General features: G+C 43.4%; 1 protein-coding gene across 1 annotated transcript; it reads left to right on the top strand.

Annotated features, from left to right (window-relative positions):
- Positions 1 to 2,914: 2,914 nt before the first annotated feature.
- On the top strand, positions 2,915 to 23,238 carry LOC124545762 (the record flags this gene model as incomplete). The annotated part of the gene is made up of 4 exons (XM_047124707.1): positions 2,915 to 3,885; positions 4,332 to 4,435; positions 4,586 to 4,736; positions 23,172 to 23,238. Coding segments are annotated over 4 exons (1,293 nt in total), but the record flags the coding sequence as incomplete, so codon positions are not given.
- Between the last annotated feature and the right edge of the window lie 1,845 nt (positions 23,239 to 25,083).

Here is a 25,083-nt window from a genome sequence, read left to right as displayed (position 1 = left end):
GTCGTAAGCTAGACGCCTAGTGGCGTGGTCCTTTCACTGTATCTGTATCTGTAATGAAATCCTAAACTCAGATTGGAATGTATACCGCAGAGACAGGCTTGACAGTGAAGGGGGAGGCGTGTTTATAGCGATAAGAAGTGCAATAGTATCGAAGCAAATTGACGGAGATCCGAAATGTGAAATGATTTGGGTGAAGGTCACGGTTAAAGCAGGCCCAGACATGGTAATTGGATGTCTCTATAGGCCCCCTGGCTGAGCAGCTGTTGTGGCTGAGCACCTGAAGGATAATTTGGAAAATATTTCGAGTAGATTTCCCCACCATGTTATAGTTCTGGGTGGAGATTTTAATTTGCCGGATATAGACTGGGAGACTCAAACGTTCATAACGGGTGGCAGGGACAAAGAATCCAGTGACATTTTTTTAAGTGCTTTATCTGAAAACTACCTTGAGCAGTTAAACAGAGGACCGACTCGTGGCGATAACATATTAGACCTTCTGGTGAGAAACAGACCCGAACTATTTGAAACAGTTAACGCAGAACAGGGAATCAGCGATCATAAAGCGGTTACGGCATCGATGATTTCAGCCGTAAATAGAAATATTAAAAAAGGTAGGAAGATTTTTCTGTTTAGCAAAAGTGACAAAAAGCAGATTACAGAGTACCTGACCGCTCAACACAAAAGTTTTGTCTCAAGTACAGATAGAGTTGAGGATCAGTGGACAAAGTTCAAAACCATCGTACAATATGCGTTAGATGAGTATGTGCCAAGCAAGATCGTAAGAGATGGAAAAGAGCCACCGTGGTACAACAACCGAGTTAGAAAACTGCTGCGGAAGCAAAGGGAACTTCACAGCAAACATAAACATAGCCAAAGCCTTGCAGACAAACAAAAATTACGCGAAGCGAAATGTAGTGTGACGAGGGCTATGCGAGAGGCGTTCAATGAATTCGAAAGTAAAGTTCTATGTACTGACTTGGCAGAAAATCCTAAGAAATTTTGGTCTTATGTCAAACCGGTAGGTGGATCAAAACAAAATGTCCAGACACTCTGTGACCAAAATGGTACTGAAACAGAGGATGACAGACTAAAGGCCGAAATACTAAATGTCTTTTTCCAAAGCTGTTTCACAGAGGAAGACTGCACTGTAGTTCCTCCCCTAGATTGTCGTACAGATGACAAAATGGTAGATATCGAAATAGACGACAGAGGGATAGAGAAACAATTAAAATCGCTCAAAAGAGGAAAGGCCGCTGGACCTGATGGGATACCAGTTCGATTTTACACAGAGTACGCGAAGGAACTTGCCCCCCATCTTGCAGCGGTGTACCGTAGGTCTCTAGAAGAGCGTAGCGTTCCAAAGGATTGGAAAAGGGCACAGGTCATCCCCGTTTTCAAGAAGGGACGTCGAACAGATGTGCAGAACTATAGACCTATATCTCTAACGTCGATCAGTTGTAGAATTTTGGAACACGTATTATGTTCGAGTATAATGACTTTTCTGGAGACTAGAAATCTACTCTGTAGGAATCAGCATGGGTTTCGAAAAAGACGGTCGTGTGAAACCCAGCTCGCGCTATTCGTCCAAGAGACTCAGAGGGCCATAGACACGGGCTCACAGGTAGATGCCGTGTTTCTTGACTTCCGCAAGAAGTCGATACAGTTCCCCAAAGTTGTTTAATGAACAAAGTAAGAGCATATGGACTATCAGATCAATTGTGTGATTGGATTGAAGAGTTCCTATATAACAGAGCACAGCATGTTATTCTCAATGGAGAGAAGTCTTCCGAAGTAAGAGTGATTTCCGGTGTGCCGCAGGGGAGTGTCATAGGACCGTTGCTATTCACAATATACATAAATGACCTTGTGGATGACATCGGAAGCTCACTGAGGCTTTTTGCAGATGATGCTGTGGTGTATCGAGAGGTTGTAACAATGGAAAATTGTACTGAAATGCAGGAGAATCTGCAACGAATTGACGCATGGTGCAGGAAATGGCAATTCAATCTCAATGTAGACAAGTGCAATGTGCTGCGAATACATAGAAAGATAGATCCCTTATCATTTAGCTACAAAATAGCAGGTCAGCAACTGGAAGCAATTAATTCCATAAATTATCTGGGAGTACGCATTAGGAGTGATTTAAAATGGAATGATCCTATAAAGTTGGTCGTCGGTAAAGCAGATGCCAGACTGAGATTCATTGGAAGAATCCTAAGGAAATGCAATCCGAAAACAAAGGAAGTAGGTTACAGTACGCTTGTTCGCCCACTGCTTGAATACTGCTCAGCAGTGTGGGATCCGTACCAGATAGGGTTGATAGAAGAGATAGAGAAGATCCAACGGAGAGCAGCGCGCTTCGTTACAGGATCATTTAGTAATCGCGAAAGCGTTACGGAGATGATAGATAAACTCCAATGGAAGACTCTGCAGGAGAGACGCCCAGTAGCTCGGTATGGGCTTTTGTTAAAGTTTCGAGAACATACCTTCACCGAAGAGTCAAGCAGTATATTGCTCCCTCCTACGTATATCTCGCGAAGAGACCATGAGGATAAAATCAGAGAGATTAGAGCCCACACAGAAGCATACCGACAATCCTTCTTTCCACGAACAATACGAGACTGGAATAGAAGGGAGAACCAATAGAGGTACTCAGGGTACCCTCCGCCACACACCGTCAGGTGGCTTGCGGAGTATGGATGTAGATGTAGATGTAGATGTAGTTTGGACAAAAGGACCGAATGTAGTTATCCGTTTAAGAAGAAATAAATTTTTAACAGTATATGCCAACAGATTAAAGTAATTCTACTAAAACCGGGTTTTCTTGTAATTACAGGTAAGGAAACTGATGGGAGTGTTGTACCTAGTGAGCTGTATCACCGCCGTGTACACCCTCTGACACTATCACGATTTTAGTGTGGAAAAGATTCCTTCGTCCCCAGCCTTGTATTATGACAGCAATGGCAAGGTACAGATCTACAGTGTGACGTGGAAATTCGTGAGTTATATTCATTTAGGAGAACTCCAAGCTAAAGCTGATGAAACAGAGAGATTTGCACATTTGTCTATAAGTTATTGTAAACGGAAATTAACCAGTCTGAGAATTGGTGATCGGGAATGCACGGCAGTGGAACAGGCTTTACAATCGCATGTTCGAAAAATACGAATTGCACAAGGTCTAAATGGGCAATTAACAAGGCATGAGACACTTAGAAAAAGAGGTGTCTTGAATTTTGTGGAAGAAATCAGTAAAATTCTGTTTGGAACCTTAGACGAACAGGATGCCTCGATTTTCAAATCAAAGATTGGTTTAACTGAAAGCGAACAGAGGCAGCTGCTTAAGCTGACAAAAGAGCAAGTTACCGTAGTCAAAGCCACTTTGACAAGTTTCAATCACACAGTATCTAGCCTTGCACGTAACGAAGAAATTATTGTCAAGAACATGGAGAAACTTCATAGACACATGAATGAATATGCTAATAGCACAGATCAAAAAATACAACACTTAGCTGTTCTTACTACCATTAACGAACAACTCATACAGTTGGTATCAATATTTATGGAATCAGAACGGGAATACGAGTTGTTAATTGCCGCAATTGTAAATGCACAAAAAGGAATACTGGAACCTCATATAATTAATCCAGTTCAAATAGTTAAATACTTACAATTAATTCGAGGTGACATTAAAGATAAGAAGTTCCCAACTGCGCTCACAGAACGGAGTGGGAACCAGCTGCTACGCACAATTGATGTTGATCCTTTCTTGTCAGGCAATATACTAAGTTATGTACTAAATGTTCCATTAGTGGAAAATGAGTTGTTCAATTTATGCAAAGCGTTACCTTTACCTTCAGAAGTTGATGGAAATCAGAATTTATTCAAGTACATACAACCCGAGAAAGATTATTTGTCAATTGACGAAGCTAAGCGGCACTATGTCAAACTGAGTAGCGAACATCTATTGTATAAGGAAATAGATCGTGTTCGAAAAACTTGTAAACAAAAGTTTGTTTTAATGTCCACGTACGATCATGAAACGTGTGAAGCTAGAATGTTGCAGCCCATACAGGAAATTCCTAGCAACTGCATTAAAAAGTTTGTGAAATTGAATGATAGTATCTGGACTCCCTTGAGTCAGGATCAATGGTTGTTCGCCGGCCTGAGTGGCCGTGCGGTTCTAGGCGCTACAGTCTGGAGCCGAACGACCGCTACGATCGCAGGTTCGAATCCTGCCTCGGGCATGGATGTGTGTGATGTCCTTAGGTTAGTTAGGTATAATTAGTTCTAAGTTCTAGGCGACTGATGACCTCAGAAAATAAGTCGCATAGTGCTCAGAGCCATTTGAACCATCAATGGTTGTTCGTTGCCCCGAAAGAGGAAGGGTTGACAGTTTTGTGTAACGATAACAAGCCCACAGATGTACTAGTAAAAGGTACAGGAAAACTGACCTTTTATGGCAGGTGCAAGGGATACGGAACATTAGTGTTCATACAGTCTGAAAAAATCATAAGAACTAACGTGGCCAGTTAGTATATAGTGCCCGCTCTAAACATGCAGATTGATTGTTGTATAATTAACAAAGAACAAAGAAACGTATCGGAGCTGAAGTCAGACATGCCGTTAGAGCATGTAGTAAAGCATCTAGACGACCTCAAGGTCAATTGTCATAAGATAGCCGAAATAGAGGAAGAGACAGCATTCCAAGAACAGCACAGTTTCTCGGAAATCTCTTGGTATCATTACTCGTTCTGGTCTTACCTAGGAGCTATAATACTGACTATTTTGTTTATATGTTGTTTGTACCGATATTGCAAATGTTTACGAGATTGTTTCAAATACGTGTGGAAAGGCATTGTAGATGATTGTTGTGGTTGAATATGTGTGCGAACAACAATAGTACATATGTGCGAAGGGTCAGAAATGACATGCATCCAGAGTAGACGACCCCTCCGAAACAGCAGTCGAAGTAGTGACGAGCGAAATGAGGACTCTGTTACTTCAGCACGCAATGAGGAAAGTATCCCGCTACCGATGCCAGTTCCGCGTTGGGATCAAAGATAAAACACGACACTGCAGAAAAAAAACCTTAGTACACAAGAAACCAATATTTTAATACATGTCACTCTATATAAACTGAATAATGTAAAAATGTATACTATTTTGATATTGCTTATATTAAATGTAACATACAACTTCTGTATTGTTGTGTATCTGTGATGAAAAAAAATGTTATGGAATGACTAAAAACAATTAACCAAGAATAGCAATTAAGTAAGTAAATGTATTAAATTTTGGATGTGTATGTATATGTGATGTATTTTTAAAGTGAACATTTTGTAAAACAATATGTGACAATGATGTTTTCATGTAAAGTATATTGGACAAAAGAGAACCATTTTACAGTGATGATCTATGTGAGCAGTGAAAAGTGTTTTATGTTGCGACAAGACAATAAAGGACTGTTCATAGACTGAAGTGTTTACAAAAAAGTGAATATAATTAATATCATTTCTAGAGATAAGATGTTTTAAGCACAACAGAAGCCAGTTTACAAATTTGTTGACAAGTTATTGTCAACAAATTTCTTCCACGAGGGGAGGTGTAATATATTGATTATTCCTTGTTACTGTAGTGTTATCTTGAAGCTGTGAGAAAGGAGGACAGGCGCTCCAAGGTGCGGAAGCAGAGACGGTGCTGAGAGCAGACGAAACTAGGAGAGATATTGTTACATCAAGTAAACCGTAAGGGGAGAGCCTTGCGAAAATGCAGACGCCCCCAGATGCGGTCCCAGGGCGCCAATTACTCTTCAAGGAATTAACATATAACTTCATATGCCGTCTAGACGCTGTGGTAGGTTGCCACCGTAGAACTTTGTAACCAATATAGCAATGTAGCATATAAAGCCAGCTTGATGCCAGTCCTGAGAACAGCAACGTCAGTAGGCTCACAAGGTTTAGGAAGAGAGTGAAAACGCGAAAAAACTGCTGACCTAGCAGTCCCTTCTCCGGGGAGCCCGACGGGCGGGGCTAAATGACGTATAACAATAATGTTGCAAGCCTTATTTGGCAGAGCAGTTACGTTTAGCTTTCAGCTGAACAATGTTGATACCAAATACGGACTTAGTGCAACTGCATTAAAACATCCCCGCCTTAGGAGCATTCGAGGGGACCTAACTAATCCGTGATTGGCAGGCGCCTGCAAGAGACCTGACGGATTGGCTGGGTGGCTTTAAGTGGGAAAAGCAGTGCCCCCACGCGACTCTTTAAAACCCCTAGACTCCACATTTTGGTGGAGTTCTCAGTCAGACGATCTGGGCGCCGAATCCGCTTCCGTCGACTCCAGCCTCGGTCCAGCTCCTCGTGAATCTGCTGTCTCACTTGGAGTGCCTCAGTGAACAGTGTCACATTCAGTATGTTTTGTTTTGCAACTAAGTTGTTGCCTTAAGATGCTGCTAGTGTTTGCTACTGCGGTTAGCATCCACTCCTGGAACTTCTGCGCTGGCTTCTGTTGTAACAGTGTTATTCATCTTTTTCTAACCCTAGAACTAGCCTCCAGTGTATTAGTTAGTCCTGTCTGGAATAAACAACTATTTCAAAACCCTGTTTGTCCAAGAGTCTCCACAACGAGTTCCCCAAGTCTCACCACCTGCATTTCTAGTAAATGCCTGTACAAGTGTTGGCTCAGATAGAAGAAAACAATCAAATGCCTTCACTGTGAATTGTCCTTCTGCATTCTGCTCTGTACCGCTCGGGAGCGCATACTCACCAGTAACCCCTTTTCTCCCTCTACCACTTATATCAGGACACGACAAGATATCTCTGACTGTGGTATACATGTACTGGTACTGTCATTGCAAGATTGTAGAATAGGCAACTACAGCGAATAGGCAAAATAATGTGAACACCTCTACTTACTTGAGAATGGTTTATTAATAAGGCGTTGTATCCTCATTTGCCTGTAATACAGCTGCGATTCTTCTTGGAATACTGGCATGTAATCATTGTATAGTCTCCAGTGGGATGTTATGCTACTCTTTTGTCAGAATATCTTCTAACCCCTGTAGTGACGAGGGAGGTAAAAATCTGCTCCAGAGTCTGCGCTCCAATACCGCCCACATGGGATCGATAATGTTCAATTCCGGGGACTGTGCTGCCCAGGGAAGGCGCTGCAGTTCAGTTGCGTGGTCCTCATATCACGCTTGTGCTGTCCTGGCTGTGTGAATGGGTGCATTATCTTCCTGAAATATGGCATCATTGTTTGGAACAATTTTTGAATCATGGCGTACACTTGATCACTTAAAATGTTCACATAATCCTTGGCTGTAACACGGCCTTTGAGAGTAATGATGGTAGCATCAGAATACCATGATATGGCTGCTCATACCATCACAATTCAACCTCCATGCTTAACCGTTGGAATCAAGCAATCAGGAGTCTAGGCTTCTTTCGGCGTTCTCCAGACGTAAAGCCTGCCTGATGTTGGAAACAACGAAAACGTTGACTCGTCGGACCGTATGACGTGTTTCCACTGATCAGCCGTCCAGGATTTATTCTCCTGACAACATGTTTTACGCTTCTTTACGTTGGTTGTCGTCACTAGTGGTTTCGGTATGGCAGCTCGTCCATGAATATTCACTTTATGGAGTTCTCGGCAATGTCGATAGATACGGGGTCTCGAAGATGGCTCTTGAGCTCTGCAGTCACTTTAGCCGCCGTAGTTTTGTGTTGTTTTGACACAGTTCGTGTTAGCCTACGACGATCTCTGTCATTTAGTTTTGATTTCCGCCCAGTATTACGTTTACACGATGATATCTTTCCATGTTTTCGTGTAGGCTGTAATGACTTTTGAAACAGTTGCTCTTGAAACAGTCAATAAGTTGACTGTCGTGGTTACTGATACTCCAGCTAATCGGGCTCCCCACAGTCTGCCCTCTCTGGAACTCCGTTAGGTCTTTCATTGCACGTCGACCTCGGGCTCTGAATGCAAATACGGAATGTGCACTACTCGAAAACAACCTGCACTGATGCCTAGTCTGTACTGAACATGCACAGTCCAGCGCGACACGTGCCTTACCTGCGTTGTTGACCATCAGACACAACCATCACGTTACTACCACTGTCCACATTATTTTGCCTATCCCCTGCATCAGAGGTGGTAGTATGGGCCAAAACAACAAAACAATGTCCAATAATTATGGGCTCTAAAATGTACACCTTGGGAGGTACGAGCAATTATTCACTTTCGCTACTGTGAAACACATTCCTTCTATTGGACAAATGTCCATAGGTCTTAAAGTACACATTTTAGAGGCCATATTTACTGGACATTTTTACTTGTTTTGGTACGTACTACCTTCTCCAAAAATATGGAAATCAAAGATTTTGCAGCAGAAGAGATGTGTTTCGCAGTATCGAAGATGAACAAGGGTTCATAGCTGTAAACGTATGCATTTTAGAGCCCATATTTACTAGACTCTACTAGAATTTTCTAGATTTTTCTCGTTTTTGTCCAAACTACCATCTCTGAAAGTTGCCTGCCCTACAATCTTAGCAACAAAGGCACCTGTCAGAGGTGTCAGAACGATTTTCGCTCGTAAATTTCGACCCGGTCATTTCTGCACCAGGGTCCCTTATCTCACTTTGATATATTTGCCCATCTCTTTCAACCCCGAAAGTTTGCAACATTATCAGGAATCACCCTGCATGCTGAAGAGAAGGTCGAGGGAGGATATGGAAAACTATTGCCCCATTCCCACTCTACCAATCCTGTCAAAAGTCCTGGAAAAACTAGCTGCCGTCCAGATTCAAAATATTATTTTCAAAAAATTAGATTATTATAAGTAACCAATTTTGCTTTCCATCAAGGCAAAAACGCTGGATACAGTGAACAAATTTATTGAAAAGAAAAACAAAGCATTATACTATAAGAGAAAAGTTGCAGATATCTTCTGCCACATTATAGGATACGTTGATTCAGTGAACCAAGCCTTTCTTGTCGACAAATCAGAAAATATTAAATTAATAGCAATGTTCTGAAATAGCTTACATCATTTCTGCATAACTCAAAACAATGCATAACTGTCACTTCAAATGCAGCGGATTATTATTCTAAATAGAGTATAGCATAATAAGGTACTTCTAAAGGATCTATTCTAGGGCAAATACTTCTCATGTTCTTTGTAAACGACTTACCCAAAAATATAAATTATCCGTCAGTTATGTTCGCAGGTGGGACATCTGTTTTAATTGCATCTGATAATGTAGAAAAAATTCCGAGCTCTACTGTAAGTGCACTCAGTGCACCAAAAAAATCGGTTCCGTTTAAATGAGTTGGTACAAAAACTAAAGTGGTAAATTTCAAAATCAAACATTCGCAATATGTGAAACTTAAAATATAACATAACAATGAACTTACTGAAGAACCGGATACGATAAAATTCCGTGGATCAAATGCGGGCAAGAAATTGAGCTGAAATATTCAAATTGATTTCCAGTCAAATAAATTAAACAGTATTGCGTTTTCAGTGCAAACAAGCTTACTAGCAAATATTGCAGGCATGAGTACACGAAATACAGAAAATCGTAGCCATTTTGAACCCCGCATTAGGAACAATATAGCTTTCTGGGGAATTTCAAGTAGTGTATCTCGAATACTGAAGCTACCAGAAGAAATTGTTAGATACATGTTTATTACACAGCAAATAGAATCTTGTCGTCCATTACTTCGGAAACTACAAAATTTTAACTTTTCCCTTCCCATACATTTACGAGATTAAAATTTTTGCACACATAGACTAAAATTTAGAAAAATCATTTTTTCCATACTTGTAACACAAGAAGTAGACAATTTTATGATTCCCACCCACCTATTCAAATTATATGCAAAGTCTCTGCAGTACATGGGGATGAAAATCATCACCATCTTCTTCTTCTTCCTATTTCATCCCTCCTCGTCCCATGTGGGGTAAGATATTTGCAAGTGAATTTAAAAAAAGTTAAATGTGAAATTAATTGACATTTTTATATACAGAAAAATAGCTATCTTCATTATTTAATTTGAAACAGAATAAAAAAAATGGTTCAAATGGCTCTGAGCACTATGGGACTTAACTACTGTGGTCATCAGTCCCCTAGAACTTAGAACTACTTAAACCTAACTAACCTAAGGACATCACACACACCCATGCCCGAGGCAGGATTCGAACCTGCGACCGTAGCAGTCGCGCGGTTCCAGACTGCGCGCCTAGAACCGCTAGACCACCGCGGCCGGCAACAGAATAAAAGGTAAAACTAAAACAATAAGATCACATTTCAAATATTTAAAACACGAGGTAGAACACTGATCTCAAAAAGAAGCACTTCACAGTCACTAAAACTAGAAGGACTTGCCCTAGGAACGATCGTCTGTTGTTGAAGGGGGAGAGTGTAGGGCGTGGGTGCCGGTGGGGGGGGGGGGGTGTACCGCATCGCACCCAGTCTTTGAAGAAAATACACACATAAAACAATGGGGAAATAAAAATTTTATTATATATTACAGTCGTGTTCAGAAAAAAACAGAACACATTGAACGACGAGATATAGAACGTTCATATTTACAGAATAAGTACTGCGTCCTGTTGCCTGGTAGAAACAGGGTCCGTCATGGGCTCTGGAAACTTGTTCCATGCGTGATGGCATCGACGCGTATAAGGCGCGAATTGCACCCTATGGCATAGCCATACATGCTGCATTCACCGGTTCCAAAGTTCATCTGTGGTGGTTGGCACTGGGTAACAGCGCTGCACCTGTCGTTTCGTTATATCCCGGACATTTTCGATTGGCAACAGGTCTGATGATCTGGTAGGCCACGGCAGAAGGCCGTGACCCGAAGATGGCACGTGATCGTGCATCAGTATGTGGTAGTGCATTGTCTTGCTGAAAAATTGCGTCTGGGGTGTTGTGCAAAAAGGATATGGCTACGGGTCGCAGGGTGTCATTCACGCAGGTCAAAATTGTCAAAGTGCCCTGGACACGCGCTAACTGTGATTTGTGTCTGTACCCAATAGCACCCCATACCATAAGGCCTCGAGTTGGTACTGTATGTCTTTCGCGAATGCAGTCACTGTGCTGCTGCTCCCCGTGTCTGCGGCGAACAAAATGCGGGCATCATTTTCAAACAAACAGAACCTAAATTTGACGGAAACACTGGCATGGCATGTTTCTGTACATTCGTCAAAGGTAGGCGAAGAAGTGGACGACTAGCACGTAATCCATGCCGCAATAAACAGCGACGGACTGTCACCCTTGATAATGTACGATGTGTTATACTGTTGCACCAGAGCCAAGGAGGTCGCAAATCTGTACAGCAATGCCATTCGAATGGGGTATGGAGCTTCTCGGGGGTTGTCTGGGCGGTGCGATCTGATTCGTCTCGTCGTGTTCTACCGCCTTTCGTGAACCATTCTGCACACACTTGTTGCAGTACAGAAACACTTCGTACCACAAGAGCGGCAATTTCCCGGATGACAGCTTCATGTTCTCTCAAGCCAATAATACGACCTCTTTCAAACTCACCTCACTGATCTGACGGTATGGTTCGCGCATACGTCTGCGAGGCATCCCACATGTCTGCTCAAATCACACTGATCCACTACGTTCGGTTTATAGTAACAACGAGAGGCAGAGGTACATTTTACCGGTAGATGGTGTTGCGCCGCGATATCGATGTTGATCTTGAATTTGAGGGCCGATATAGTTCAAATTCTGATCATTTCTGCAGATTATACTTATGTACATGTTCTCTGAATATGAACGTCCTATCTCTAGTCGTCCAAGGTGTTCTGTTTTTCCTGAACACGAGTGTATCAAAGAAATAATTATTTCCGCTACGGTCGCAGGTTCGAATCCTGCCTCGGGCATGGATGTTTGTGATGTCCTTAGGTTAGTTAGGTTTAACTAGTTCTAAGTTCTAGGGGACTAATGACCTCAGCAGTTGAGTCCCATAGTTCTCAGAGCCATTTGAACCATTTTGAAATAATTATTTCAGTATAAGCTTTGGGGACAATCATCGTGCGAATAGAAACTTCAGGCGCCAAGGCTGTCGTCCAAAACTGTTCATCTACATCTACATCTATACTCCGCGAGCCACCTTACGGTGTGTGGCGGAGGGTACTTATTGTACCACTATCTGATCCCCCCTTCCCTGTTCCATTCACGAATTGTGCGTGGGAAGAACGACTGCTTGTAAGTCTCCGTATTTGCTCTAATTTCTCGGATCTTTTCGTTGTGATCATTACGCGAGATATATGTGGGCGGTAGTAATATGTTGCCCATCTCTTCCCGGAATGTGCTCTCTCGTAATTTCGATAATAAACCTCTCCGTATTGCGTAACGCCTTTCTTGAAGTGTCCGCCACTGGAGCTTGTTCAGCATCTCCGTAACGCTCTCGCGCTGACTAAATGTCCCCATGACGAATCGCGCTGCTTTTCGCTGGATCATGTCTATCTCTTCTATTAATCCAACCTGGTAAGGGTCCCATACTGATGAGCAATACTCAAGAATCGGACGAACAAGCGTTTTGTAAGCTACTTCTTTCGTCGATGAGTCACATTTTCTTAGAATTCTTCCTATGAATCTCAACCTGGCGCCTGCTTTTCCCACTATTTGTTTTATGTGATCATTCCACTTCAGATCGCTCCGGATAGTAACTCCTAAGTATTTTACGGTCGTTACCGCTTCCAATGACTTACCACCTATGGCATAATCGTACTGGAATGGATTTCTGCCCCTATGTATGCGCATTATATTACATTTATCTACGTTTAGGGAAAGCTGCCAGCTGTCGCACCATGCATTAATCCTCTGCAGGTCCTCCTGGAGTACGTACGAGTCTTCTGATGTTGCTACTTTCTTGTAGACAACCGTGTCATCTGCAAATAGCCTCGCGGAGCTACCGATGTTGTCAACTAAGTCATTTATGTATATTGTAAACAATAAAGGTCCTATCACGCTTCCCTGCGGTACTCCCGAAATTACCTCTACATCTGCAGATTTTGAACCGTTAAGAATGACATGTTGTGTTCTTTCTTCTAGGAAATCCTGAATCCAATCACAAACCTGGTCCGATATTCCGTAAGCTCGTATTTTTTTCACTAAACGTAAGTGCGGAACCGTATCAAATGCCTTCCTGAAGTCCAGGAATACGGCATCAATCTGCTCGCCAGTGTCTACGGCACTGTGAATTTCTTGGGCAAATAGGGCGAGCTGAGTTTCACATGATCTCTGTTTGCGGAATCCATGTTGGTTATGATGAAGGAGATTTGTATTATCTAAGAACGTCATAATACGAGAACACAAAACATGTTCCATTATTCTACAACAGATTGACGTAAGCGAAATAGGCCTATAATTATTCGCATCTGATTTATGACCCTTCTTGAAAATGGGAACGACCTGCGCTTTCTTCCAGTCGCTAGGTACTTTACGTTCTTCCAGCGATCTACGATAAATTGCTGATAGAAAGGGGGCAAGTTCTTTAGCATAATCACTGTAGAATCTTAAGGGTATCTCGTCTGGTCCGGATGCTTTTCCGCTACTAAGTGATAGCAGTTGTTTTTCAATTCCGATATCGTTTATTTCAATATTTTCCATTTTGGCGTCCGTGCGACGGCTGAAGTCAGGGACCGTGTTACGATTTTCCGCAGTGAAACAGTTTCGGAACACTGAATTCAGTATTTCTGCCTTTCTTCGGTCGTCCTCTGTTTCGGTGCCATCGTGGTCAACGAGTGACTGAATAGGGGATTTAGATCCGCTTACCGATTTTACATATGACCAAAACTTTTTAGGGTTCTTGTTTAGATTGTTTGCCAATGTTTTATGTTCGAATTCGTTGAATGCTTCTCTCATTGCTCTCTTTACGCTCTTTTTCGCTTCGTTCAGCTTTTCCTTATCAGCTATGATTCGACTACTCTTAAACCTATGATGAAGCTTTCTTTGTTTCCGTAGTACCTTTCGTACATGATTGTTATACCACGGTGGATCTTTCCCCTCGCTTTGGACCTTAGTCGGTACGAACTTATCTAAGGCGTACTGGACGATGTTTCTGAATTTTTTCCATTTTTGTTCCACATCCTCTTCCTCAGAAATGAACGTTTGATGGTGGTCACTCAGATATTCTGCGATTTGTGCCCTATCACTCTTGTTAAGCAAATATATTTTCCTTCCTTTCTTGGCATTTCTTATTACACTTGTAGTCATTGATGCAACCACTGACTTATGATCACTGATACCCTCTTCTACATTCACGGAGTCGAAAAGTTCCGGTCTATTTGTTGCTATGAGGTCTAAAACGTTAGCTTCACGAGTTGGTTCTCTAACTATCTGCTCGAAGTAATTCTCGGACAAGGCAGTCAGGATAATGTCACAAGAGTCTCTGTCCCTGGCTCCAGTTCTGATTGTGTGACTATCCCATTCTATACCTGGTAGATTGAAGTCTCCCCCTATTACAATAGTATGATCACGAAACTTCTTCACGACGTTCTGCAGGTTCTCTCTGAGGCGCTCAACTACTACGGTTGCTGATGCAGGTGGTCTATAGAAGCATCCGACTATCATATCTGACCCACCTTTGATACTTAACTTAACCCAGATTATTTCACATTCGCATTCGCTAATAACTTCACTGGATATTATTGAATTCTTTACTGCTATAAATACTCCTCCACCATTGGCGTTTATCCTATCCTTGCGGTATATATTCCATTCTGTGTCTAGGATTTCGTTACTGTTCACTTCCGGTTTTAACCAACTTTCCGTTCCTAATACTATATGCGCACTATTTCCCTCAATAAGAGATACTAATTCAGGAACCTTGCCCTGGATACTCCTGCAGTTTACCAACATTACGTTGACTTTTCCTGTTTTTGGTCTCTGAGGACGGACGTTCTTTATCAACGATGATAATGTCCTCTCTGGTAAGCCGTCAGGTATTTTATCGTTTCGCCCAAGGGGGGGTCCCTCTAACCTAAAAAACCCCCGTGTGCACGCCACACGTACTCTGCTACCCTAGTAGCTGCTTCCGGTGTGTAGTGCACGCCTGACCTGTCTAGGGGGGCCCTACAGTTCTCCACCCAATAACGGAGGTCGATGAATTTGCAACCATTATAGTCGCAGAGTCGTCTGAGCCTCTGGTTTAGACCCTCCACACTGCTCCAAACCAGAGGACCGCGATCGACTCTGGGCACTATGCTGCAGATATTAAGCTCAGCTTGCACTCCGCGTGCGATGCTGGTTGTCTTCACCAAATCAGCCAGCCGCCGGAAGGAACCAAGGATGGCCTCAGAACCCAAGCGGCAGGCGTCATTCGTTCCGACATGTGCTACTATCTGCAGCCGGTCACACCCAGTGCGTTCAACAGCTGCCGGAAGGGCCTCCTCCACATTACGGACGAGACCCCCCGGCAAGCACACCGAGTGCACACTGGCATTCTTCCCCGACCTACCCGCTATTTTCCTAAGGGGCTCCATAACCCGCCTAACGTTGGAGCTCCCTATAACTAATAGGCCCGCCCTCTGTGACTGTCGGGACCTTGCCGGAGAATCGGCCACTGGCCCAACAGGCGAGGCATCCTGTGGTGGCTCGGAAACGATGTCATCACCACTAGGAAGCACCCCGTACCTGTTGGAAAGGGGTAAGGCAGCTGCCACGCGGCCAGATCCCACCTTCGCCTTTCGGCCAGGCACGCGCGAGCCCACCACTGTCCGCCATTCACCCTGGAGTGATGGCTGACCGGTAAGATGCTCACTGCCGGAAGACGCAGCGACATCAGGGGTTCCATGCGATTCCAAGGCCACCGAAGTAGGCATAGGTCTCACCACAGTTGCCCCAACGCCACTACGAGCCGACGCCTGCGCCTCGAGCTCGATGAGCCTAACAGACAAAGCCTCCACCTGCCCCCGAAGAGTGGCCAATTCTCCTTGCGTCCGCTCACAACAACCACAGTCCCTACACATGACTATGTTTACCCTACAAGCGAACGGTGTACTCGCCTTATTAGCAGCAGGAAATCGAAGTGCTCTCTCATTGACGGTCTAACCGACACTGAGCTGTTCTAACCAAACAAACAAAAGCCTGTACGATACGAGGGTCGATAGCAACGGCGATACTGTACACTACACTGTTATTAAAATAAAAGGTTGTGTCTAGTAGGCACTCAAACACGCAAGAAATTACAAAAATAAAATAGTAACTACCCAGATAACTGAAAATAAGTTGTACCTGTTTGAAGCTCGTAAAAATGTGTAACAAGCGAACGGTGTACTCGCCTTATTAGCAGCAGGAAATCGAAGTGCTCTCTCACTGACGGTCTAACCGACATAAATCACTTTGTCAATTAATTCCATCTCCTTCGCCGTTTTCCTGTGAACACTGATCACTCCGGGCCTCTGCGCCTTGCCTCTCTCATCGCAGACCGATCCCACAGCCGGCCGCGGTGGTCTCGCGGTTCTAGGCGCTCAGTCCGGAACCGCGGGACTACTACGGTCGCAGGTTCGAGTCCTGCCTCGGGCTTGGATGTGTGTGATGTCCTTAGGTTAGTTAGGTTTAAGTAGATCTAAGTTCTAGGGGACTGATGACCTCAGAAGTTAAGTCCCATAGTGCTCAGAGCCATTTGAACCGATCCCACACCTTAACACTTCGTAACGTACTAAATGAACGTTCAGTACTACATGTTGTCGCTGGAATAGTGAGGCCGATCTCGAATGCCTCGCACACTGATGGGTGAAACGGAGTAGCTTGGTCGATCAAATCTGCGTACACCATGGATTTATTTAAGGTCACATCACTCGCATGGTATTAGAGGGATCTGTAGAAGCTAAAAACTGTAGAGGAAGACAGAAATTGGTCTAAATCCAGCAAATAATTGAGGACATAGGTTGCAACTGCTACTCCGGGATGAAGAGGTTGGCACAGGAGAGGAATTCGTGGCGGGCCGCATCAAACCAGTCAGAAGAGTGAGTACTCAAAACAGACAACACTCGCATTATTTGCCTTAAACGTTTCTTAGCACGTGGTAGTCTCGGGAATAAAATTCTGTAAAAAGCCTCTTTAAAAATTCTGTGTGTCTTCCGCAACGAACAAAAATGAATATTTGTCAAATTTTGTTCTATTTTCGGAGTGGAACTGCTTCAACGAAAATAATTTTCTGTGTGCAGAAGAAAATCGATCTCTCAAAGAGGAAATTACAGAGTGTAATTATGGGATGAAGACAGAAATTCTGAATAATTCCTCTGCATTTTCAGATGATTGATTTGCCTGTAAGTGTGCCTTGCCACCAATCAAGGGCGTTTAAATTCGACATTCAGTTCTTCGTAATTTTTTTTCCTTTTTTCTTGTTTTCTTTCTTCTTTTTTTGCATTCTCGAAGCTGTGTCTGAAATCCGACAAGGCATTATCGCGGTGTGATTTGAAGCACATTCGTTAATTTATTTACGTGGTCGTGAACTGCTTTTGTGTTTATATTTACTTGTTTTTGCTGGTTGCACGCGGGTTCGAGTTTGGCTTAACAGGTAGCAGTGACTAAGAGCGTCACAATATATGCAATATATGTTAGACTTGTTGCTGTCGTGTAGGGCTGATACGCTTTGATTTTCGTTTTCGAGTTTTGATGCATTATGCGAAATCTCTTCTAGAGCTCGTACAATATTAATAAAGTTCTCAGAAAATTTTCTAATACTCTTGTACTTTGCTGTTCAACGTGTTTCACAGAAGAGAGAGATATTTGGGGGTTAATGTTGCCCCATTGTGCTGTTTACCAGAAGATATGTCATCCGGTCGTGAAAGCCTTCATACTATGATCTTCACAAACTATTAGCGTTTTGTTACCTTGATGACAAAGCATATAGCGCGCTCTAATCGCTAACTGTTGTGTACCACTAACATCGTTACAAGTTTCGATCAGTTCATTTTGAGTTTGATTGGATATGTACGAGGAGCTCTTACCACCACCTCTGAATGTTTATTCAAGATCTCGTCGCCAGAGTCAGCTCGAGAGTGTTGCAGACCTGTGAAAACAGAACCGTCATCGACCTTCTCGCGAAGTGGAAGATCATGTTGTGCGCAGTATGAAATTGTTGATACGACTGACCGAAGTTTCGCATGATTTTCTTCAACGTCCTTGTGATATGCTGTATTTAATCGTTGGTGAACACTCAGTCCCTTTTTGTCCATGGCCTGTTCAAATGTTTTTGAAGAAGCCAAAGCGTCACGACTCACCATAGCCCGTTCACACTTTTTAAAGTAAAACCAGTATACTAGGAAACCAAACATGACAGTGGCAAACAGTCAATACGCGTGATATACATCGCGTACACGACGCCCGTCAAATTACCAACTATTTCACTAATAAATATTTGGAGAGAAGACGTGAAGAAACAACAAAACACACAGGAATTTGTTTGGGTACAAATACAAACATACCTGGACTGGTACTGCAATATGAGAAGTACCGCCGGCCGGTGTGGCCGAGCGCTTCTAGGCGCTTCAGTCTGGAACCGCGCGACCGCTACGATCGCAGGTTCGAATCCTGCCTCGGGCATGGATGTGTGTGATGTCCCTAGGTTAGTTAGGTTTAAGTAGTTCTAAGTTATAGGGGAAGTACCTTCATTATCAATGTTGATCTTGAGCTTTTTACACAGAAAAGTCTTATATCACTCATAATTAAGAAACCGAACGACTGTACACAAAAAACTACACGCAGTCACTAGGCCGAGCAACGTATTGTTCAGTTCTTGTGGAGTGCCCTCCTCTAACACCACCTCCCCCCCCCCCCCCCCCCACACACACACACAAACACACACACACTGCGCATCGCGCGAGGCACTAGCAGAAACGTGTTCGAGAGATACAGATTCAAATACAAGATAGAGATGCATACTCACATTCATACTGGAATATCACGGGATTTAAACTCAGCATACATGCCTAATTTTATGCACTGAAGCGCCAAAGAAACTGGTACAGGCATGCGTATTCAAATACAGAGACAGGTAAACAGACAGAATACGGCGCTGCGCTCGGCAACACCTATATAATACAACAAGTGTCTGGCGCAGTTGTTAGATCGATTACTGCTGCTACAATCGCAGGTTATTAACATGTAAGTGAGTTTGAACATGGTGTTATAGTCGGCGCACGAGCGATGGGACACAGCATCTCCGAGGTAGCGATGAAGTGGGGACTTTCCCGTACGACCATTGAAAGGTGGCTACACTGAGTCACGTCGCCTCCACTGGCAGTGCTTGTTCAGAAGTGGTGGTGGTTAGTGCTTTGCTGAGAGGATGTTGATAGCTGTATTATTTGAGGCCATGTCGTGTACAGTTGTTTTGATGGGCTAGACAGCAGATGTTGTTCGAATGGAGATCTTGTAGTGATCAGAGTGTATTTTTAGTCAATATATATATGAAGGTAAAAAACATTTTTTTAGATTGCCTAACTAACTATGCCTCTTGGTCACAGGTTCAGTCAACAAAGCATCTGGCTTGTGTTCATGTATTAGACTGTAATTCGGGTTTCTATGTGCAATTATAGTATTTCAGTTTTATTTAGTTAATTCAGTTTAAATGGTATTTAAAATATCTTGTCTTATTGAGGAAGAACCGTGCCAGATGTGTACGTTGAATCACACTTCCACACACAGAACAGTTACACTTCTCCTTGTTGTTCGTAGTTTTTGTTTCGTAGCTTTTATAGTTGCTGGGGACTTAATTAATTAATTGTGGTAACGGAAATTTCCTTTCATTCTTTGTTGTTATTCTATGCAGTCAGATTGCGTACTAATACTAATCAGGGCCAACCGGTTACGAGACTTCATAATCGGACAGTCAGCTACTAAAATTAAAATTATTTGCATTGTAGTTAATTAAGCCCCCATGCACCATTTCACGAGCCGCGCGGGGTAGCCGTGCGGTATAGTTCGCCTCGTCACGGTTCGCTCGGCACCCCCCGTTGGAGGTTCGAATCCTGCCTCGGGCATGGGCGTATGTGTTGTCCTTAGCGCAAGTTAGTTTAAGTTAGATTAAGTAGTGTGTAAGCCTAGGGACCGATGACCTCAGCAGTTTTGTTCCATAGTCCTTACCACAAATTTGCAAAATTTTCATTTCACGAATGTACCATGAATATCACCAATCCGGTAAAACATCAAATCTCCCACCTCCTGCAAGAATGGAACCTACGACGACTGAAGAGAATCGTTCAACGCGGCAGAAGTGCAACCCCTCCGCAGATTGCAGCAGAGTTCAATGCTGGGCTATCAAGAAGTGTCAGCGAGCGAACCATTCAACGAAACATCATCAATATGGGCTTTCGGAGTCGAAGCACCACTCGTATACCTTTGACGACTGCACGACTCAATGCTTTACGCCTCGCCTGGGCCCATCAACACCGACATTGGACTGTTGATGACTGGAAACGTTTTGCTTGGTCGGACGAGTCTAGTTTCAGAATGTATCGAGTGGGTGGACGTGTGCGAGTATGGAGACAGCTTCATGAATGCATGGACCCTGCATGTCAGCAGGGGACTGTTCAAGCTGGTGGCTGGTGGAGGCTCTGTAGTAGCGTGGGGCATGTGCAGTTGGAATAGTACCGCTGATACCTTTAGATGCAACTCTGACAGGTTACATGTACGTAAGCATCCTATCTGATCACCTGCATCCATTCATGTCTATTGAGCATATCTGGGATGCCTTGTAACGTGCTCTTCAGAAGAGATCTCCACCCCTTGTACTCTTTCGGATTTATGGACAGCCCTGCAGGATTCATCGTGTCAATCCCACGCAGCATTACTTCAGACATTAGTCGAGTCCATGCCCCGTCGTATTGCGGCACTTCTGTGTGCTCACTTGGGCCCTGTACGATATTAGGCAGGCGTACCAGTTTCTTTGGTTCTTCTGTGTATTATTCGGTACAAGAAAGCTACTTTGGGTAGACATTAATGCTGCTTTACCCGAAACACACTATGCATAGTGGAACCGTTATAGGAAAATGATGAGTTAGACACAGCATCATTTGGTAATAGGTACATACTAACGATTATAGTTCATTTCTCAACATGTCTAACCATGGTAAGTGTCCCTGATCAAGAGACCGCGGAAACGGAAGACTGCTGATCCACCAACACAGAACACGTACTCGGCCCCATATAACCTTTGGCCACGAGAAGCCAATTACGCATCCACAATACGAAATCTACCATTATAACGTAAATGCAAATAAGCTTTATATACTACAGATTCTAGCGATAATGTACTAACGGGTAATCAGGTACAGAAAAGGGAATTAGCAAAGTACAAAAAGGGGAATTCTGGGTTTTAAGTAATAGGAAGTATCGACATATTATTAGACCCCCTGTGCTAAAATAAATATAAGTCGTTCAGTGGAATATATTGATAAGGTTATCTAGGTCATACGAGGGTTGGAACTTAAATAGTGCCGGTGGTCTCGCGGTTCTAGGCGCTCAGTCCGGAACCGCGCGACTGCTACGGTCGCAGGTTCGAATCCTGCCTCGGGCATGGATGTGTGTGATGTCCTTAGGTTAGTTAGGTTTAAGTAGTTCTAAGTTCTAGGGGACTGATGACCGCAGCTGTTAAGTCCCATAGTGCTCAGAGCCATTTGAACCAACTTAAATAGTGGCAACTATTTATTCACAGCCGATACATAACAGTTACATGTTTGCACCTGTTACTGTCCTTCAAAGTAGTCACCAGCGTTGTGTAGAACCCGTTGACAGCGATTTGGAAGGCGTAGTATATAGTTAGCAGAGCCCGTTCTGTTGATGGTGCGAAAGGAGCGGTCTACTGCCTGTCGAATCTCTGGAACAGTTCTGAAGCGAATGCTACGAAGTGGTTCCTTCAGATTCGGAATCAAATCAAAGTCACAAGGACTTAAGTCCGGGGAGTATGGTGGATGGTGCAGTACTTCCCAGTTCCATCGCCCGAACAGAGCAGCCACAGCTTGCGCAGTATGCGCCCGCCCATTGTCGTGCAAAATGATGGGAGGGTTGCGCAGAAAGTGTCGCCGCTTCTTTCGCAAAGCTGGCCACAGGTGATGCTCCAAAACCGAACAGTAATACTGTGCATTGACGGTCTGCCTTGGAGGAATGTAATGCGTAAGGATAACACCATCACAGTCGTACAAGAGAATCATCAGAACTTTCACCATACTGGGGCTCTGACGCACTTTCGACTTTCGCGGCGACCCATAATGACGCCATTCGTTGGATTGACGTTCCTGTTTTGGGTCGTACGATATGGCCCATGTCTCATCCAGTGTTACGATACAGCTAAGAAAGCCTCACAGCGCTCCAAGTATGAATGAGCAGCGTCGTAACGCATCCATTTCTGCATTTCCGTCAAGTCATGCGGAACCCATCGTGATGCAATTTTTCTTTCAGGATACGAAGCACAGTCGTATGCGCTAATCTGGTTTCGTGGGCGAGCTCACGAATCGTATGGCGTCGATCACTGTCCACTAACGCGGCAACAGCATGCACTTCTTCTGCGCCGGCCGGTGTGGCCAAACGGTTCTAAGCCCTTCAGTCTGGAACCGTGCGACCGCTACGGTCACAGGTTCGAATCCTTCCTCGGGCACGGGTGTGTGTTGAATCCCATAGTGCTCAGAGCCATTTGAACCATTTGAACTTCTTCTTCAGAGACGCTAGGACGACCTGCCCGATCCATGTCTGCCACAGTTTGCCGACCGTCGTTAAAGGCTTTTACCCAACGTGCCACTGTTCTGTACGGCAATGCCGATTCCCCGGACGCCTCTTGAAGACCTTGATGACACTGTCGTGCGGTACGACCACTGGCGCATTCAATTTGATCCAACTCCGTTGTTCCTGTTTCGAAACCATAGTGACACCGTTACGTTAGACCGCTCGCTCACAAGTGATTGTGTTTCCCTCGATTGTGCGCACGCCTGTGACTTGGGACAAGCGAGTCCATTTGCTCGGAGGTAAGGTAGGTAAGTAAACAACGTGTGCTATCAGAGACAATAGTAGATTCCATTGCATAGTGTCTCCACAGCAGTGTTGCCACTATTTAAGTTCCAACCTACGTACAAAGTGCTCAATAATTTTTCTTTTGCCATGAAATCACAATTATGTAAGATGCGCATAGCAATATTAATTTCCATATTACAGGTATCACCTTCTATCACAGTGGGGTCCTACATCATTGCAGCACTGCTTTCCTCGTTTGCAGGTATGAATAACATGAGCTGTGGATTACAGGAGCACCAGTTGAGGAGTGGCGTCATTATTGTTAGACAGGACATGGTAGTACTAACTTATCATCAGTGGACAATTGTATTGGAATATAATCTGTGGCAGATATGCAATGAACTTAGAGTTTACAGCTAGAATTTAGTACCTTAAACTCAGCAGCAAAAAAATTGGAAATAATGATGAGGTAGCAAGGGAATATAAAACTCTGCAGTACTCATATGGCCAGTTACGAGGTCAATTGCGTCAAATTAGTGCCAGATACAGTCAAACGATTAAACGAGAGTGGATGAATGCACGTGGTAAATCATTTAAAACATTTTTCAGCACGGCAGACGATGACGATATGAAGCAGTTAAATAATACATTACAGGATGTTACAGTTAGAACAGGTCTCAACAAGGCCACTATTGCCTGGCACACCACGAATTTGAATGACTTAGAACAAGCAGTACTCAATAACACTAAGGCCATTAGGAATATTACACAGGAATTGAACAAGCATCTCCAAGCTACCACCGCGGCATCGAATACCAGTTTAAAGACAATACAAACCAGACTAGATATAAAGGATAAGATCTCAGTAGCGATGTTACTTTGATTACTCACAGATCAGTTAGTGGATGCATGGTTAACAGGAGAGGATCTCAAGGTAGCCATCCACCACGCAGCATAGGGATGTTTGTTGCCAATTTTACTGTCGCTGACAAACTTTATATTCGTACTGACTTATATCCATAAACAGTTACCGGAGTCACTACAGTTAAACTTCCCTCTGGATAAGCAACACATGCCGCAGTACTACTACTTACCTAAGGCACTTATGGACACAGATGATTTAAGATTATCAACTCATATTTCCTTCCCGGTGACTGGCAAAACAGATGTCTATGACTGTTATACAATGCATTCCTTCCCAGTGAAATGGGTCCAACTTCAGAAATTTGTACAATTTCGAACAAGTCAAGTATTCCTAATCTCCAAAACTTCGAATGCTACTGCAGTAATGACAGCTGCGGAATTAAGTAATTGCATACATGAGCTGTTTACCGTATGCCCAACATGTGTCACTGAAGTGAACACCGATATTTGAGAATCCCAGCTATTTTTTTGAGAAAAACAAAGCCAGAAACGTTCTGCGGGACATTCTAGCTGATATACCATACTTTTTCGAGCAAGCAGGAGAACACTGGCTTTATACAGGGTGGTCCATTGATGGTGACCGGGCCAAATATCTCACGAAATAAGCATCAGACGAAAAAACTACAAAGAACGAAACTCGTCTAGCTTGAAGGGGGAAACCAGATGGCGCTATGGTCGGCCCGCTAGATGACGCTGCTATAGGTCAAACGGATATCAACAGCGTTTTTTTTTAAAAAATAGGAACCCCCATTTTTATTACATATTCGTGTAGTACGTAAAGAAATATGAATGATTTAGTTGGGCCACTTTTTTCGCTTTGTGATAGATGGTGCTGTAATAGTCACAAACATATGGCTCACAATTTTAGAGGAACAGTTGGTAACAGGTAGGTTTTTTAAAATAAAATACAAAACGTAAGTACGTTTGAACATTTTATTTCGGTTGTTCCAATGTGATACATGTACCTTTGCGAACTCATCATTTCTGAGAACGCATGCTGCTACAGCATGATTACCTGTAAATACCACATTAATGCAATAAATGCTAAAAATGATGTCCGTCAACCTCAGTGCATTTGGCAATACGTGTAACGACATTCCTCTCAACAGCGAGTAGTTCGCCTTCCGTATTGTTCGCACATGCATTGACAAGGCGCTCATGCATGTTGTCAGGCGTTGTCGGTGGATCA

The sequence above is a fragment of the Schistocerca americana genome, chromosome 8 (genome assembly GCF_021461395.2).
Source record: "Schistocerca americana isolate TAMUIC-IGC-003095 chromosome 8, iqSchAmer2.1, whole genome shotgun sequence".
NCBI classification, from domain to species: Eukaryota; Metazoa; Arthropoda; class Insecta; order Orthoptera; family Acrididae; genus Schistocerca; species Schistocerca americana.
This window is presented reverse-complemented; position numbering and strand designations above follow the sequence as displayed.